Here is a 19269-nt window from a genome sequence, read left to right as displayed (position 1 = left end):
CCTTATGTTTTAATATATTCAACAAATCTAATTAAAAGAGTGATAAAGGATTAGACACGCACACACTATTAATAGCAAAGATTCCATTGGAATCACAACCACGGAATGAAGATGACAAGATGGGGGACGGTGGTGAGTGGTTCAATTAGGCTTCACTAATTATGGTGATGTTAAAACGTGACGAAGATGTTAAATTGAGAGAGGGGTCAAATAATAGGGTATAATTAGGTCAAAGAGAGTCGATGTGGTTGTCGTTGATTGGCATCAGATATCTTAATCACAACTTGTGTCTATTTTTATGAGTCCCTTGGATCTCCATATCTTTTTGGACGGCGGGACACCTAAAACCTCTCCCTTAGCTTTTTAAACTATATTTAAAATCATGTCTTTTTAATTGAATTAGTGTTTAATGAAATAAAAAAAATTAATATCATTCATTCATAGGTAGCACGAAGTGAATACTTGAGTTTTCTTGCATCAACAGAACATATAATTGGACATATACAGAGCATTAAAACAAATATATATGTGTCACGGGGGAGACGGGAAGCGAGGCGAGGATCGTGCTAAATCATTCGTTGAGTCCACAAATGAATAAATCTGAGCTCTAGTAATAATTAAAAAGAATAACCAGAAGGGAAGGGGATAATTAATTAGTTGGTTCCCTGTCAGTTGTTAATTAAGAATAATCGGGAACCGCCTATTTCCATTTTATATTCCGTAAAAGGCTTCTTCTTCAATGTTCTACACTTCAATAAATCATTATAGTATAACGTTGATGGATTAATTTATTTACGTGAAAGAGTACCTAATTAGCTTAGATTAATAATGTGTATAATCCAAGGAAGGTTGAGGCTATCACAACTATTTCCATGTTGGGCATTTCGATATTAGAGAGATGTAATGTAATCAAGAATCTTGACGACAATTTTTAAACATGGTACTTTTTATTATCATCTGAATCGTTTTAATTTCTCATATAAAGCTCTGTTGATTTTGCATATTCAATCACATCACACAAGTATTTAGTAACATCATACAAGTATTTAGTAATGGACTAATAGTATAGTTTATAGTTTTCGGAGATTAGTCTAGAACTGAAATTGTGTAGTTAATGTGATTTATAAGAATAAACATTTGAGTGTTACCATGAAATTCCACGTAACACAAGAACCGTGACACATTAGATGCCATCATTTTTTTCAGTTTTTGTTTCTGGTTCCAAAACTCAAAGCAAGTGGAATGCTATTTTGTGGAATAAAATTATTTGGAATTGACCGTTTCTCAAAAATATTTACCAGTTATCATAAAAAAAATTTTAGAAACAATTCCATATATTCTATTTTTGGAATGGAACAAAAAAATAAATCATTTGTAAATATTGTTCTTTTTATTCAAGATCATAATCCTTGGTGAATGAATAGAATGACATTCCAAAAATATTTTCAGTTTTTATTCCATTTAATCTATCATTCTATTTTTTTTTTTCCAAAAATAATTATTTCTTTAATTCATAATATTCATTTTATGAATAACCAGTTACACCCAAAATTTTGAAGGCCTTTTGATTTGGTTGGTCTTTCGGAATACAGAGTAGCTAAATAAAGGTTAGAATAGCGTCATCATCATCTTCCGTGTGAATTTCAACCATGAACCGCTTTTGACTTTCTCTAATTTCATATAACCGAAAAAGTCAAGGTCCTAGGAGAGGGGGGGGGGAATGAAAATACTAAATCTTTTGGGCACATTTGTAATAAAATAAAATTATAAGGGGTGAATAGTATGAAGATGGAAGAAAATGAAAAGGACTGATGTTGATAGGGTTAACATAAAAGCAAAGAGACGGGTCCCGCAACACGTGGCCTGTGTTTCATTCCTCTCTCTCATCTTCTTGCATATATATAAAGAGAAGATGAGATTGGAGAAAAATAAAATAGCAAATCCCTAAAACTGAATCAGATTGAGCAGCAGCAGCACACTCTCACATCAGAAGAAGATGGGGTTACAAGGTCAACTCTCCGACGTCTCCTCCGATTCAATCCCTCTGATGCTCGTCGCTCTCCTCGCTACTCTCTTCAAACACGTCCGCTCTTTCTTCCTCCGCTTCTCCGCCTCTAATCCTCATCTCTCCGTTGTCGACGAAGCTGCTGCTTCTGCCTCCGTTACTTCAGGACTCGCGAACCTAGCCGTACTCGCAGACCAGCTCAAACTCAACAGACTATTCTCCTACAGCTACGTTGATAACGCCGCCTCGGACTGCATCGTGTGTTTGTCTACGCTTAAGACCGGAGAAGAAGTGAGGAAGCTGGATTGCAGACACGTGTTCCATAAACACTGTTTGGAAGGTTGGTTACAACATCTTAATTTTAACTGCCCGCTTTGTAGATCTACGTTGCTTGCCCGTGGCCATGGAGAAGGTGAACAGAGCTCTCAAGCCACTGCTTCTCATTGAGTTTCTTTTTTTTTATGATAAAAAAAAAAGGAAAGAGAGAAGAAGAGTTTGGGTGTTTTTGATCTCGTTGCTTTCTCCTCTTTTCTTGTGGGTGTGATTTTTCGAAATTCACTTCTTTATATATATATATATGTTTTCGTTTCTTTTTTTAGGAATCTCGAATCCTTTTTTGTTTTTAAAAATTTCGGACAGTGTGTGTTGATGTAAATCTTTAGTATGAGAAGTGTTGTTAGTCTTTTGCGTTAAGATTTGTGTCTTGTTAAGATTTAGGAAAATTAAAAGCTTTGCATTTGTGAGCTTTCAAATTATTTGGATATGACCTCGGTCAGTCCTGTATTTAAACACATCAGCAATAGCGTTTGCCATGTCTATAGTTTTGCACATAAGTTCAATGCCATAGGGCCTTCCTTCTGGGAGTTAATTCCAAAGTTTACCTTAGACTAAGCCCAACCCAACCGGAAGCTAATCCTAATTAAAATATATTAACCAAACACACAAGTCAACACAATAGCCATCTGAAACACAAAGTTTTATTCTTTACTTACTCGGATCTCGGAAGATTCAATTATTATTATAAGGAAAACAAACAAACTTTGGAATTGGCAAATCACATGCCTCCCTGTTTGAATATATGGTTAAACAAGTCATTTTGTTGAGCTCAAATTCTGCAAGTAATCTCATTTTCACATCAAAAAGTCAATTATTGAATCACAAATATTCGACTTAAAAACCAAAGTGGGCAGTGTCTCCATTTGTTTACTTACAAAAACGTGAGGTTTTGAATTTTGGAATAGTGGACTACTTGTGTGTAATGTAGTGCACAAGTTGAATCCTACAGAATATTTCCCACACAAGAAATCACAATATCATACATACAGTTACTTCTTTCCTCCTTTTTTTCCAGATATAATTGGTTAAGCGTAGAAGAGTCTAATAGTTGAATAGGATTTTGAAAAACAAACAAGAAAAGCTTTAGGCGAAATAATCTAGAGTCATGACTCGGTAGAAATTTGTAATTTGCACGGACTATAAATTGAACAAACCAGAAAGCAGCTAAGTAGTTTTTTTTTAATTGTTAGTATAGGTTTTGAATTTTGGAAGTAGTGGACTTGTGTCTAATGTAGGTATATGCAAGTTGAGTATAAGGCTGATTTAACATTTCTCTTGACTAGAAGAAAGAAAACCATGTTGTAGTTTGAGCCTTGAGGTCCATTTTATTAGTAACAACTAGGTAGGATTAAAAATACGAAATAACGGAATTATCTGAACGTGAAGCTGGAATAGCTCAGTTGGTTAGAGCGTGTGGCTGTTAACCACAAGGTCGGAGGTTCAACCCCTCCTTCTAGCGATTTGTTTTTATTGATTTCCAGGCTTATGACTTATGAGAGGATGAATGTTACAGTTATTCTAAGTTATCCTAGACAAGCTATAGTTTACTATGTTTCTGATCCCCTTAGTATTATAACAAGAGCATTCCTAGAAACTAACCTTATCCTCATGTATCATTTACCAAAATGTGATTTTTTTATATGGCAACACCATAACTATTCTCACACCCTATAATTAAAAATCATTTTCTTACTAAACTAATTACATACATTACCATTTTTCTTTAAATTGTAACTTAACATAATATATTATATGCTTCCTAATTATTAGATAACGAAACCAGTTTAATTATTAGAGAACCGCGCCATGAACCGGTTATCTAATATCAACAGTTTTTAGTATGTTTTTGGAATAACCGCCTTAGTATATTTCGTCAACATATATAAACTAATTTATATCAATATCAAAATCTTATCCAGTAAGCTAAATTACAACATTTATTTGTTAACAAACATAATCAGTTCTACAAAGTGTTAAATACTATAACAAGTAACACCCTGTTATATCCAATACTACAAAGCTATACTCAATACGAGTAGAAAAGGATGACAATGCTGAGAAAGAAAAAATCTGAATTTTTGACATGTGTTCTTCATTCGAAAAAATTTTGTTCCAAATTTTAATTTGATTTCGAATATATATGAATGGGTCAAGTCGGTCGGGTCTAAACTCAAATAATCCATGCCTGGTTTACCATCAAATAACCGAATGAGTTGGTTTTTGAAAATGGTTCAATAATTTGACCCAATATATGGTTTACTTAGGTAATTATTTCATATTTTGCTGGGGAAAATTATTCTTTACTATCCATTTCAAATTAAAATAAGTAAATAAAAAGATTATTTTAACAAGGCTCATTTTAGCCGGTAGTCCACGGGAAATTAGGAATATGAGATGATGTTGTTTGTTTGTAAAAACACAAGGAATATGAGATAATTTGCCGTTCAAAAAAAAAAAAAGGAGATGATGATTGTTTGTTTGTATATATCAAACGGTAGATTACATCTTGAATGCCTTTACTATAAATATAGAAAACAAACATGAAACAACCCCAAAATACTATAAAGTTGTTTCAGCTAAGAATGTTGGAAACTGGACCAGTAAACCAATGGCGGGCGCTTATAAGCCAGTACGAGAGGATTATGGCCAACAAGCCAGCCACTGCCACGGGAGTGTAGTTAAGTGTCTCCGCCGTTATAGGATATGCCACGGGAAGTGAGAAGAGGACGGAGATGGTTGCAACCCATATGACTGCCACCCAACCGACCACCTTTCCGTACCTCCCAAGGCTGAATGGTCCAGCCACAAAGGTTTTGCGTGACAGCGTCACTCTTAGAAAGATCGGTATTGCGTATGCTATGTACAGTCCAATGGTTGCTATCGACACCATTGCTTGGAACGCCACTATACTCCCCAGTGACTGCCAGTTTATATCACATCACATCACACATACAGACACAAAGAAGAGGAAGAGAGAGAGGAGGGCTTACGGTGAGGGCCATACAGAACGATATGGAAGCAGAGAGCCAAACCGCGTTAACAGGAACCTCTCTGCTGTTCACTTTGTGCCATAATGGAGAAAATGGCATAGCTCCATCTCTCGAAAACGCATACGCCATCCTGATCATATCCCATATACATATGATCAAAATCCACCAAGCCTCAAAACCAAACACAAAGACATACATACCTAGAATTGCTGGTGACAGAGCTCATGCCACAGAAAAACACAGCAACGGCAACAATGCCTAAGCACACGATTCCTCCAGTACCACTCCCAAACCTGCTCTTGAAAGCTAAGTAGAAGATCTCAGCGATGGCGTACCCACCAGAGTTGTTGGTCTCACTCAGGAGGTAAGGTATGTCTGTGACAGCATAGCTTATGCCCAATATATAACCCCATCCAAACAGTATTGATATCCCAATTGCACTTATTATTCCTCTTGGACCATTCTTGTCTGCGTCAATTGTCTCCTCAGTCTACAACAATTTTTTATCTCATTACACTATCAAGAAAAGCTTAACACAATCATAAAAACAGAACCCACACTCACCATGTGGGCAGATGCATCATATCCTGTGATGGTGTACTGGCTCATGAGGAGCCCCAAAACGAACATGTAAGCGTAGCTTGTAATGCCGAGTCCATTGTCAGTGTTGAAGTTAGTGAAGACAAACTTAGTTGTGGCTCTCTCGGTAGAAACCACAGGAATCAGGATCATAAGCACCAGAACCCCTTAAATAAGAGATACTTACTTGGTTACTTATTCTTTTTTGAGACTTAAAACACACAAACAAAGAGATGAGAGGTACCTAGTAGATTCCAGAGAGCAGCCAGCTGTCCAATGAAAGACAAGACGGAGATAGGGAGGCTGTTGAGAAGTGCATGTATGAACAAGATCCCCCCATGTATACCAATGACTACATAGTCCGATCCTTGGTATCCTCCGCCGTTTTTACCGCCGGTGGAGAGAAGGACGATCACTTGAATCAGCTGTGCTAGAGAAAAGTCAACGCTCGCAGTAACTGCCCACTGCAAACACACAACACAATCTTTGTATTTTAGTCAGACACAGTAAAGTTTGGTCAGAAATTGTCATACTACACCTGACCAACGATGTTGAACCTGAAAAAACCGACACACGAAATTAGAGAGACGCTTGCTTAATGATCGAGAGAGAAAGAGAAGAGAAGCAAAGATTCATGCACCAGCCGGTCAGCCAAGAGGCAAGAGGAGCCCATCGAGGGCCAGCGAGCATAGCACTCCAGTAGTAGAGACCACCGGAAGTTGGGTACGAGGAGCAGATCTCAGCCATCGACAACCCTACACACATAGTGAACACTCCAGCCACGAACCATCCGTAAACCAGAGTAACCGTGCCGCCGAATCTCAAACCGGTGTTGTACGTTGTAGTGATCCCCGTGAGCACCGAGATGATGGAGAAGGAGATGGCGAAATTGGAGAATACCCTTAAAAGTCAAAATGTTTTAGCAAAGAAAATTCACCACTAAGACAATAAAAAAGAAGTGAAAGAGATAGAGACAGACGAGAGATCACGCTTGAGCTCTTGCTTGTAGCCAAGCTCCTTGAGTCGGGCTTGGCCGGAGTCCATGGAGGGAGTTAAAGACTGATCACCGGAGAATCCTCCCATAGTTGCTCCTCCCTCCAAAGGTTGTTGAGATGTACGAATCGAATGAGATATTTTTTCTGTTACACACATATAAAACATCCAACCTTTTTTTCTTTTTCCATTTTCTTTTAGTTTAAAGTTTAAACTAAAAAAAAAAAAGAGAAAATATTTATTGGTAGGTGGCTTGATACGACCAAAGTACCATACTCTATAACTTTGACATCTTTGTTTCTTTTAGCAAAACAGCTGTTCAAACTAGAATCTCGAGATTCTCAAGTCAAAAAAGCGTTGATTTACTTACAAAATGTAAAAGAGTACACGTAGAAGTTAACACACATGCAAACTATAGCATCCACACACACTCACCACGCCCAAAAAATAAAATAGCATATAATGAAATTTAAAAAAGAAAAAAAATCATCTTGGAGCAGTGGAAGTGCCAGACTCCATGTTTTCAAGAGACACTGTTCTCAACGCATCTCCGTTTTGTTGTTGTCCTCGTTCCTGTGCTGCTATGAAATAAGCGTAGGGACCCCATCCTTCTTCATGGTAAGGGTTGGGATAAAACTGACGATAACAAAAGGCAGCAACAAAGAGACCAATGAGACCTCCAGCGAATACGTCTTGCCAGTGGTGCCAGTAGTCATCCACACGCGATATCCCCACGAGGCAAGCCGCGAGGAGAGGCGCGAAGACAATGCAGAGCTTAGCCACGTGTCCTTCTCTATTAAAGGCCTTGAGTTTACCAGACAAGTAGAGCGAGAGGAAGCCAAGTCCCGCGAAGGACCAAGACGTGTGTCCACTAGGAAAGCTTTTATGACCTTCCTTGACTTCTCCCGGTTCACCATGGCATACCACACCGCCCAAAGCGTCGAACAGCTCTTTCCCGTCAGGGAAGCAACGCCAGTAGAAGTTAGGACGAGGACGTCCGGTGGCTAGCTTGATCGAGTCGGTGATGATACCAGTTATCAAAACGGTGAAGAGCAAGCCGAGGATACTGTGGTGTAGATCGTAAACGCACGTTCTCTTCATGTAGAAGCAGACGAATATTATGATAGGAAGCAGGACAGCGTAGATTGGGACGGACCAAACGGGGATGGTGTTGTCGTTGAAAGGGTACTTGAGATCTGTCATCATGTCTTTACCGACGTATCTGTAGAAAGGAGAGATGAGTTGCAAGCCGATCTCGATGGCCACCAAGATCACGAGAATGATCCAGTCGTGCTTGTGTTTGGAGGCGAGACCTCCTCCGTGGCTTCTTATTGTGTGAATGCCGAGATCTATCTCCTGCATCCTCCCTCTCTGCGGTTCTTGTTCCTGTTAATAACGGAATGCGATTCATTCTCAATCGGGCAGTTTCTCAGTATATTATCATCATTACTTTGTTATTACCACGACAAGACTTGCTCTATACATACAGCCAGTTTTGTCTGTCTGATTCGCTGTACTGTTCCATTAACTATATTTTCGTTGACTTTAACCTAACTTAGCAAGTTGGCATTTTCTTCTTTTTGAAAAGAGAAGACGAACAGAGAGGAGAGTCTCGATTAGGTTTACCTGAGTATTTCCCCAAAACTTGAGAGGAGCGAAAAGTGATCCAAGTACCATTGGAACAATGAAGATTTTGATTAACGCTTCTTCACTACAGAGAGATCGAGGTTTACAAGCGCAGTGCGGAACGGAACCAAAAATAGAAACTGAGAGTAGTTGCAGAAGAAGAGGAGGGATGGGAATGGGGTGAAGACGCGTTTTGTCTTTATTAAATTTTCGCAACTTTTTGTCGGAAATGTTGATAGAGGTGTTTGTCGTGTTTCTGCTGGACGGTTTACAGAAACAGGGGGGTTGTTGATGTAACTTACTCCTCTTCTTCTTCGTCGCGTTAGATTGAATGCAGTTTTCGTGTTTGACTTTTTTGACTTCTCTTACCGGCCTAGTTCGGCCTTCTCTTCCGCACCGCGTGGCGTGGGTCCTACCTTTTTTTAAGAAATATTTCAAAGCATATATGGGCCTGAGGTTGGGAATATCTATCTACATGGGCTTTTAATTAGCCGAATATGTGGTGGGCCTTTTATCCCTCTTTGCCATGTGGGACAACACTCGCACCTAATTAAGCGCACAGAGTTTGGAAACATTTTCTTCAAGTGCACTGAGAATCATTCGCAAATCACAACTACTAGGAAAATTCAGATTCCATGCAAACTCGTCAGTCTTCTTTCAACTGATATTGTTCTTGTTGTTATAATTTGGTATATTCTAGATATCACATTATCGGATATGGCACTGATTTTTTTAGATGAATGCGAATATAAATCAGATTTCAGTTTAGTTAAGATCCCCCCCCCCCCAAGGGAGAGAATCTAAAATATCTTTTAGCTAAAAAGAAAATGAAGCAATCCAAAATTGGATCTCATTGATGGAGAAAGTAGAAATTACTGTTTGTGAGTGCCAAAAAGAGGATGAAGTCAAGTAATCAGGTAAAAAAGTCACAAGTCTGTTTGGTTTTATTCTGGAGTACGTTGCCAACTTGCTCTGACCTGAGAGATGCTCTGTTTTTATTTTAGCCTTGGGGGTATTTCAAGAAATTGTTTCATTTCCCGTTCCATCTCTAATTCTTTAAAAATATTTTTTATTCATTTATTTTATTCAGACAAGTATACAAAGAAATAAGTATATTAAGTAAATTGTCTAATTAAATATTTAAACCTCGATTTTCCTTATTTTCAAGTCTTCAGAAATTTTGAAACTTCCCTATTTGTTCTCTTAGATTAGCCGAAATATTTATTCCAAATTAAAACCTTTACTTAACTTTTTAAAGTTTAGCTAACTGTTTTGAAAATTTGAAATCACTCTTGTTACCCAAATTTCCGTTTCAATTTTATCTGTTTAAAAAAAAAACTAAATACTCAACTGAAAATTTTAAAGATTATTATCACTTGGACTCTCAAATGATTAATTTCCTATTAAGGGGGATTTTATCCGTTTCTATCTTTAAAACAAATATACACTAACTAAAAATTAAAAGATTTACAAAACTGTCAATTTATGGTTAACTTTTTCCATATTCTTTGCATCTTCACTAACCAGTAATATCTCCATAATGTGTAGTATTTATTGCTTTGGAAAAAGAATAGTAAAAATAACTATACAAACGCAAAAATAATGATGAGTAAAAAAAATGTAGATTATTTTGCCTGTGTGGAGTGAGTGGGGTTTGTGGGTCCAGTAAGTGGTGGGCTTCTTCCTGGCCCACGCTTAAATTGGCGATACATTTTTTCCTTGCATACATTATGAACTTCTTATACTTTACAGATTTTACCTGATTATTGCCTATGCCTTTGCACTCACGACTCAACAACACACCTATTTTGTTTAGTGCCGGAAAACACAAAGAAGACAGCGAAGAATGCTTCTCAGTTCACAGTCTGCAAAAACAATATTCATGTAATTCTTGTCTTGCTAATGAGAGAATGGTTTTAAAAGGTTTTCTATTTGAGGTAAATAAATAAATTTTTAAGGTATGTAAAAAAGAAGAAGTCAATTCGAAGGTTTTGAACGACATCTCGGCCTCCGAGACACCAAAAAGTTACAAAAAAACTGTAAAACGAATAATACTTAATAAGTACAAATAAAAGTGTGCGATAGAGTGAAGCTTGTTGCCAGCTAAAGTTAGCTGTTTATTTGTTGGACCTACCTTTACTATTTTTTTTTGTTTCCTTCATTTCTGCATTTCATTTTTGCTTATAACGTCGTTTAATCATATCATCACTCTGTAACGCACACGCATTCACGTCTGTTTTGTATATTTGATCGTAAAATTCACTCACGATATAGAAAGAAAAAGGTCGATTCTACAAACCAGTCTTTATAGAAGGTGAATACACAAGTTTATTTATTCTCTTCAACAATTAGATGTTCCAGTTTTGATCCAATTCAAGCTTAATTCATCATATTATGTTTATGCAACTGTTCTTTAATTCTATTTATCTTATCGCCAAATGTTTTATTAATATATGAAGTGGATAAGTCATTTTTTTATTTCCATGAAATGTTAACGTGGTGGACCATCCACGAACTAGTTCTGTATCATTGTATTTGTATGTGTAGATACATCCCGATCATTTTCCTTAAGAAATGAAAGGAAAGTATCTAACTATTTTTGGTATTTCAGACCTCACATCTCTGTCAAAAACAACCTCTTTTGGAAGCATATGTGATCTTATCGTTCGTTTGTATGAAATTAACGAACGTTAGTTTTTCTTTTGACCAAAACGTAACGTTAGTTTTGAAATGGACGTTACTTGCTTAGTTGCTTTTTCTCAATATATGTTCATTGATATTTATTTACTTATCTTAAAAATTGTCGTAATCTTCTTCGCCCAGCGAATTAAATAATCAGGTCATGTATTATTATTGGCATATCAAGAGAGTTGACCTGGTGAGAAAATATAGATGATAAACTTGATAGATCAAGTTTGACTAAAACTCAACAAAAATAAAATAATGGGACGGAAAATAATGCACATATGTAAGTTTTTAATATTGCAGAACAAATTAAGCTGGATAATGAAATGTAACCTGCTAGATAATGAAATGTAATATGTTGGAGTTAGTTGTAACTATATTAAGTTTTGGTATTATTTGCAAGTTTCGGTTTGCTTTGGACATCTCTTATAGTTTCTTAATTAATCAACCAACACCTACCCACCCACCTTCTTTTATTTCAATTAATACTATAAAATTATAATCTATAGTTTTTATTGAAAAGCTCTATCCCCAAGCTGTATAGTAACATGATTTTTTTATCCTCGTATATTTTTAATATAAAATGGCTATCATCATTCATCTTTGATTTCGGATGTGATTCAGCTTAAACCCTACGTTCTTTATGTCATCTTTTTTTAAAAAGAAAGAAAGAAAACACTCGCGGATAAATGTCACACCGAAGTAATAAAGGGGATCAAAGTGAAAGTGATTAAAATGGTGAGGGGTAAAGTGCAAAAAGTTAGATTGAGGTAAGGGATTTATTTATTTATTTATTCTTTATAACTTTCAGTTGATTAAAACTGTAACAAAGAGGGTGGTTGCATGAGCGCCGCCTGGAGCTTTGACGCGACTCCTATATCCCGAACCACGTACCTTTGAGTTCACGCGCGAGTTAACGGCGTCGTTCTTGTGTTTTTAGCTCCCGTCTTCTTACCATTTTTATGCTTTGTTGGTAATTTGACCCAAAGGAAAAAGTCACGAGGAATGATGATGACGTCACTTAGCAAGATGGCTCTGCCACAGCTACGTTAAAACCGCGTGCTTGGGTCCATATGAATAACCGACGTAATTTATTTATAATTTATATATTATTACTCTAGCAGCTTCTTAAAAAAAATCACTGAACAGCCTACTTTAAATCGCTTTTAACCTCGTATTGAGGAAAAAAGGTCGAACCCATTTCGTATCCAATGCAGACAACTTGGACTACAAGTTCCTGAAAAACTACAGCTTATTTCGCAGAATCTGTCGTATTATACCATTTACATTAAACTAATTAGATTTTGCCTTTGTTGTTCTCTTTTTTTTTTTACTTTTTTATAGTTCGAGAGGTAAGTAAAAGAGTGTTTAAAAGCATTGGATTGAGCATTATACGTCTAAGGTTAAACTATATTAGACCAGAGAGCTTTCCATTACATGTATTGTATGAGAGCGAGAGCTTATTTCTGGGGTCAAGACCGGTTATGTTTTGCCAGTATATATTTAAGATTGGCATCAAACTTGTAACGACCATATATATTTTATATTTTATGTTTCGTATTTGTATTCAGATCGTTATTTTATTATCAACATATAACTAACTTGCGAAAAGAATCAAAATATTATGTTTACTATATGATTTGTGAAACATGTAATATTATACTATTGGCAACTGAATCATTCACCAATTAATGGTTTAGTGTTTCATATACAGTTTCTAACTTTATAGAATACTATACTAGTTACAGTGGTCATATTTATTCAAGACATTCTACTATAATTCTGCCATTCTGGTATCAGCGAAGTATAAGGAGACTTAAGAATTTGAGTCAATATCTGCAAGTTTCGTCCGGAAGCTTCGTCAAACGTTGATTTCCCGCTTCAGAATCGGAATCAGAAGTTTATGAAAACTCTCGGAATCTCGTTTCCAATACGCTTCCAAAAATACCTCTTTAAAAATATGTTGGAAACTTATTCTTCCATTTAGGATTCACCTTCCATCTAAAAAAATTAATATCATTAATAAGTAAAAAATATATATTATATTTTTTATTTTATATAAAATTCAAAATTAATAGTATTAAAATAGAGATAATACAAAATATGCAAATATCAAATTTAGTACTATAAATTTTCTTTGTGCATGATAATTTTTTTTGTAATTGATCTTGCATATATATTCAAATATATTGTGACAGATATTTGCGAACTATTAAAAATAATTAAGTTGATAATATTTTTATAAGCTTAATATGTTAGTATTTTTATAATTAAAATATGAATTCAACTAAATGAATAAAATAATTAAAAATGAACAAGTGATTTTTTTATATTTTGAATCATATAACTTTAGTCATAAGCTTTATTAAATCATTTTTATTTTTATATATATATATATATGTTTATTTATTGGATATACGCTTCCAACACGTATTCGCTTCTTAATTTTTTGAAAAATCTTACTTTTACGCTTCCATACGATTTTGCTTCCACGTACACGCTTTCGATTCTAGGTAACATAGCCTTTGACTCACTTTGGAATGTGTGTATGTCGACTGATTTCAAAAAATTGAATTGCGGATATAAGTGTTGATCAAACTTATTTTATGGAGCGGTTGTGGATTGGTCTAATTTGAATTGCGGAGATTTACCTTATTTGCAATTTTATTTTTTGAAAAAATGAAAAAAACAAATTTTGTCAAAATATATATTATTTTTTATTAGTATTTTAATTTTATAAGTAGAATCAATAGCAATAAATCATGTTTGAAGAGGTTCATATGAAATGTCATGTAAAAAAATAACTCAACACAAGGATGATGAATTACTTTCAGAAATAAATAACTAAAATATAATTAAAATAATTATTCTTTAAATTTTAAAATTACTGTGGCCTATTCGAAATACCTGTAGATTTCTACAGAATTGGTGCTGGTTTACTATTTTTTTGCCAGTTATGCACGTCGATTTTTGAATAAAACAAATTCAACTTGCGTTGAGATGAATCAAATGGAGCGAGTTTGGCATGTTTCCCAATACTAAGAAAGATTATTGAATCGAGAATATAAGAGAATTTTAATTTTTCTTCTTCTTAAATTCCTTCTTATTGTAACAAGCATTTATAAAATATTATATGAAATCTTAGTTTACTGAATTATTCATTTGTATAAATTTTTCTAAATTATAGCTTATTGAAATATATGGATTTGTCAATAAAATCTATGAAATAGTATTTGTTGGGCTTTGAAATATAATTTTTATTTAATATATAGTGAACCGAAATACCAGTTCAGATATAATATTTAAAACTTTTTAAAAGACAAAACGAATTTTTCTTTATTTTTTCACTTTAAGGTTTAAGAAAATTAAAATGTTTGGAATAAAAAACTGAAATAATTATTTGAATATCAATTTTTTAATTTAATACACGTTTTTTATAATTGACAAAATAATTAAATATATTTATGAATAAATTTTGATCATTTGTTTTTTTTTAAGATCGAGAGAATATTTTCAGAAACCCTGACTTTTTTTTCAAATAACCTTAAAACTCGTAAAAATAATCCTACAAAATCTACTTAAATCTTTGATTTCCTTGAATTTAGTATATGTTAAAATTATCTCAAATCTTTAATCCAATTCTTAAGCATAAAATCAAGCAATTACCATCTAGGCACTTGGTAGTAATATCCACCACTACCATATTCTATAGTAAGGATGCTGTCAATTACTAAATAAATATGTGCATGCATGTATTTACGTACGAACTAGAAACTTAAAAGTTGATTTTATTTGAAACAGAATTGCAATATGCTCTTATGGTAGTAATATTATGCTCCCCACAATCACTTTTATTTTTAGGGGATTATGACTCACTCGAAAGAATCCTTTAAATTTAATTAAGGAGGACAAAAAGCAATATAATGATAATAATAATTTTTCACAAAAGAAAATATTATTATTAACGTTGCAGAAGGTGATTATTAAATTAAACGTAAAGTATGGTGTTTAATTTAAAAGTCCTGAGAGGTATATTCCTTTTGTACTTTTTTTTATTGCGGTGTTTTCGTTTTTTACAGCTGTATGGGACACCAAACCTGGATGGACGTTAGATGCAATCTAAATCGCATATACAAATGAATCCAACGGATAAAATCGTAGTGAGGCAAATGGAGGATGACACAGAGGATTTGACCACCTTTTTCGCCTGCGAATCCAGCGTGGAGCCAATCAGAAGACCTGCTGTCAAACAATGTGTCCCGTCCACAGGTTATGTTAAACAATGTGACACTGACACAGGTTGTTTGGATTCCTTATTAGTACTAATTTGCAGTTCTCTTACCTTTATTAACCACAACACTGTTTTGAAAACGATTCAAATCAGCTTCTCAAATACTCACACTATTTTATAGTACATTAATGAGTTTCTAAATTAATTTGTTTTTAGCCTTTTAAATGTTAGAAAGTGTTTGGAAAAGGTATAAATCTCGTGCATTTGCTATGTGCCAAAAATATATTGTCTTCGGGTTATTAATAATTCTCATGTGAACTGCGAATGTAGTTTTTTTTTGGGTGGAAAGAGTAAGTTACAAAAAAAAGGAACAATTAAGGTTCCGAATGGTGACTGCGGTTTGAGCGGTGTGGGACAAGCAGTTCAACTGCGGTGCGGTTCTAATAGTTATAAAAATATATAGATATATAATATATGTAGAGATTTTTGTTACTGTTAACTGCAGGGCGGGACGGGACAATGGTCACCATTCGAAGCTTAAATGCTTGTAGTCGACCCCGCACACACCCACAATTTTGAACTTTTTTTAGTAGTAATTTTTATATTAACTATTCTTAAATCGAAAAATGCTTCATGGTGTACAACTTTAGAATAAGGTGAAAAAAAACAGAATTGGTGGTGGATATTGAAATGTTGTTTGTAGTTAGTTTATTTGGTGGCGGATACTGAAATTGGTACGAAGATAGCATTGTGTTTTTTTTTTTGACTAAACAGTATTGTGGTTTATAAGGAGGAATAACTTGTGAAATATTTTTCATTTCAAATATTTTTTTTTACCAAATCAATTTTACGCAAAATGAAACGGGTAAGGTTTCAACTATTCTACCAACGGAATTTATATCATTTTAGAATTGATTTTACATGACTTTGTCACGATTAGACATCTTATATATTAAAAAAAAACTCACAATCTTGATTCATATGTAATTTTTTTTTAAAAAATAGATATAATGGATTTATTCCTAAAAAGTCATGTTACTTTTAATATCTAATATTATCATTTAAATTTTAGGCATACCAGAAATTTTTATTGGGCTATCAATAATTAGATTTAAACAATAGATGATCCATTAGATTTATAGATAGTATAAATTAAATAAATATAATTTAATGTTGTAATACTATACCTTTATATGCCAAATATTTAAATATTTGTCGATGTTAACTTTTAAAATTATAATTTTTTTTTTAAATAACAAAAATCATTTATCTAACAATGATTAATCTTTACTACCTTATCTTATATATTAAAAAAGAAGTCACAATCTTGATTCATGTGTGATTTTTTTTTTTAAAATGGACCTAATGGACTTATTCCTAGAAAGTCACGTTACATTTAATATCTAATATTATCATTTAAATTTGGACCTACCAGAAATTTTTATTGGACTATCAATAATTGAATTTAAACAATAGACGATCCATTAGATTTATAGATAGTATAAACTAAATAAATATAATTTAATGTTGTAATACTTTACCTCTATATGCTAAATATTTAAATATTTGTCGATGTTAACTTTTAAAATTATAAAGATTTTTTTAAATAAAAAAATTATTTATCTAATAATGATTAATCTTTATTACCTTAAACCAATAAAAACAAATTTTAACTATCTTATATATTACAACATAAGTCACAACCTTGATTCATGTGTGATTTTTTTAGAAATAGACCTAATGGACCTATTTTTTGTGACAAAAACTAAAAAAAAATCTATTTGAGAGAATTGCCCTATATTTATTCTAAGATAAGAAAAGTATTTGTTTTAGTGTGTAAACATTAATTGTCATTTTTTGAAATTTGACATTTATATCGATTTTATTATATTATGTGGCGTATATAATATATATTGCATAGAACTTAAATGTGGTTTTAAATATAATATTACTAAATAAGAAAATTAAGTGTTAAGAAAATATATAGATAATTCCACTGTGAATATAAAATAAACAATATAATAATACGTTTTTACTTATATAAAATATATACTCATAGAATTATTAATTTATAATTCTAATAGGACCATATATTTACCTAAAATTCTTTTTAAAAAATATTATTTTATTATTTTATCGGATTGTGTCAAATTTCGAACCGGCCCAAGTTAGGACCAACGAAATTTATTAATTTATAAAAGTTATATTGTATATGGTTTGTGTATCACCACATATTGTTTTTAGTAGAAAGTTGATATGTTGATAATTCAAATACCAGATACAACATCTGAGCCTACGTGAGACAAATTTTTATAGTTATGAATGAACATAATATGTGGGTTATTGGCAAATAAATTCTCATTTATTTTAGAAATTTTGAGATTTTATTTATATTGGTTTATTGATTTTAACAATTTTAATAAAATTCATTACGACCAGTTTGAGAATTTTTAAAATTCAATCAAATCTTTTATTATTCAAAAAGTTTAGTTATTATTGATTTTTTTTAATTCTAACTTGATCTAGTGTTATTGAAAGATGAATTATTTTCATTTTTACTCATAAAACATAACTTTCAAAATTTCATATGTATCCATTAAATTTAAAAAATCTATCTAATAAAGGTCTAGAAAACAAAATAATCATTTCTCCCAAATATCTTTTGCACCTTTAACCCAAAGGGTGAATTGTGAGTATGATTGGATATACGTATTAGAGTAAAAGTTTTGGAGTAAATAACTAAATATATTTTCCTCTGTATTCTGCTCAGTTTTCACCAATCAAGTTAAATACAGCTGAAAAATATTTCAGCTACTTTCAGCAGAATTCAGCTGAAAATGACAGAAAGTTTATCACTTGGCAAAATGAGAGTAAAAGTTCACGTTTTCTTTCCTTCTCATTTTATCTGTCTTGATTTCTTTCTTTTCTGTTTTGTTTTTTACTCTAATTGTTTGTTTTCTTTTCCTCTCAATTTTTTTCATTTTGTTTACGTTCGGTTACGCTGAGGTGTACCAATCACACCCGGTGTATAATAGATAAAGAATGATGATATTAGCTAAATACCTCAGACCAAAAGAAAGGCTGATGTACATTGTCTTTTCCATAGGCAAATTACCAAATCACCTTAATAATTGTGGATGCAATGTAGTGTAATGTAATCAATAGAGACATGATGGTCATTTGTATAAAGTCGAATTGTGGGGGTGCCAAAAAAAAGGGTATACACCTAAATATGATATAATGTTTGGGTAGGGAGTGCAAATTCCCTAACCAAATCATATGTCCAAAATTATAATTCATTACATTTAAACAATTACCTTTTTGAATGTATAATTATATTTTATTGTTTTATCATTAAATAAAATTATAATCACATATAAAATACTAAACAAACATAATGTAGTTAAAGTTGTTAATATAATATTCATCATATCATTATTAGTTTCTTTTTAACAAACATGTTTTGCAAAAAAAAAACATCATGCTATATTGGAAAAATATATATTTAATTTTTGTAGAAAAACATAAGCCATATATTTTACTTTACAAAATGAATAATAATATAAATTCATGATGTAGCAATATAGAAAAATTATGATCGAATTTTGTAAGTCAATAAATAAATATTTATTCTTAATCCACATTACTTTTAAAATATATCAACTTTTAAATTCACTAATTTGATGACAAAAAAAATTCACTAATTTATTTCTCAATAACCCCACATGTCTAAATATTGCATGCTCTTTTCAAAATAACATTTTCTCTATTTCTAAGAAGATATATTTTGTATCATTTTGATATTTGAAGAGAAATCTCCAAGG

At 32.9% G+C, this 19269-nt stretch overlaps 3 protein-coding genes, 1 long non-coding RNA gene and 1 other non-coding gene across 5 annotated transcripts; 3 read left to right on the top strand and 2 right to left on the bottom strand.

Annotated features, from left to right (window-relative positions):
* Positions 1–1733: 1733 nt before the first annotated feature.
* Positions 1734–2757, top strand: LOC103827603 (E3 ubiquitin-protein ligase RHA2B). The gene has a single exon (XM_009103118.3). The coding sequence runs from the start codon at positions 1997–1999 to the stop codon at positions 2450–2452; it is 456 nt and encodes a 151-aa protein (XP_009101366.1). The 5' UTR covers positions 1734–1996; the 3' UTR covers positions 2453–2757.
* Positions 2758–3726: 969 nt separating this feature from the next.
* Positions 3727–3800, top strand: TRNAN-GUU. The gene has a single exon. It is a non-coding gene; the product is annotated as a tRNA-Asn (tRNA).
* A 1000-nt stretch (positions 3801–4800) lies between these two features.
* On the bottom strand, positions 4801–7338 carry LOC103827602 (amino-acid permease BAT1). Its single transcript, XM_009103117.3, has 8 exons — positions 6890–7338; positions 6551–6811; positions 6449–6467; positions 6155–6374; positions 5896–6077; positions 5532–5821; positions 5332–5461; positions 4801–5261 (listed from the first exon to the last, which is right to left on the bottom strand). Exons 1-8 carry the CDS (start codon positions 7069–7071, stop codon positions 4914–4916), a joined length of 1632 nt encoding a protein of 543 aa, XP_009101365.3. The 5' UTR covers positions 7072–7338; the 3' UTR covers positions 4801–4913.
* On the bottom strand, positions 7250–8865 carry LOC103827601 (lipid phosphate phosphatase 1). Its single transcript, XM_009103116.3, has 2 exons — positions 8530–8865; positions 7250–8289 (listed from the first exon to the last, which is right to left on the bottom strand). Exons 1-2 carry the CDS (start codon positions 8578–8580, stop codon positions 7390–7392), a joined length of 951 nt encoding a protein of 316 aa, XP_009101364.1. The 5' UTR covers positions 8581–8865; the 3' UTR covers positions 7250–7389.
* Positions 8866–11853: 2988 nt separating this feature from the next.
* Positions 11854–16701, top strand: LOC117125954. The gene is made up of 2 exons (XR_004448415.1): positions 11854–11984; positions 12204–16701. It is a non-coding gene; the product is annotated as an uncharacterized LOC117125954 (long non-coding RNA).
* Positions 16702–19269: the final 2568 nt, after the last annotated feature.

The sequence above is a fragment of the Brassica rapa genome, chromosome A06, assembly GCF_000309985.2.
Source record: "Brassica rapa cultivar Chiifu-401-42 chromosome A06, CAAS_Brap_v3.01, whole genome shotgun sequence".
In the NCBI taxonomy this organism is placed as follows: Eukaryota; Viridiplantae; Streptophyta; class Magnoliopsida; order Brassicales; family Brassicaceae; genus Brassica; species Brassica rapa.
Note: the sequence above shows the minus strand (reverse complement) of the source record. Positions and strands in the feature narration are given on the sequence as shown.

Coding starts and splice junctions, on each gene's coding strand:
- LOC103827601 (XM_009103116.3), bottom strand. CDS start 8,580: ATGGTACTTGGATCACTTTTCGCTCCTCTCAAGTTTTGGGGAAATACT. Junction 8,290..8,529: donor AGTTTTGGGGAAATACTCAG/GTAAACCTAATC, acceptor CGTTATTAACAG/GAACAAGAACCGCAGAGAGG.
- LOC103827602 (XM_009103117.3), bottom strand. CDS start 7,071: ATGTTTTATATGTGTGTAACAGAAAAAATATCTCATTCGATTCGTACA. Junction 6,812..6,889: donor GAGCTCAAGCGTGATCTCTC/GTCTGTCTCTAT, acceptor TTGACTTTTAAG/GGTATTCTCCAATTTCGCCA. Junction 6,078..6,154: donor TGCTCTCTGGAATCTACTAG/GTACCTCTCATC, acceptor CTCTTATTTAAG/GGGTTCTGGTGCTTATGATC.
- LOC103827603 (XM_009103118.3), top strand. CDS start 1,997: ATGGGGTTACAAGGTCAACTCTCCGACGTCTCCTCCGATTCAATCCCT.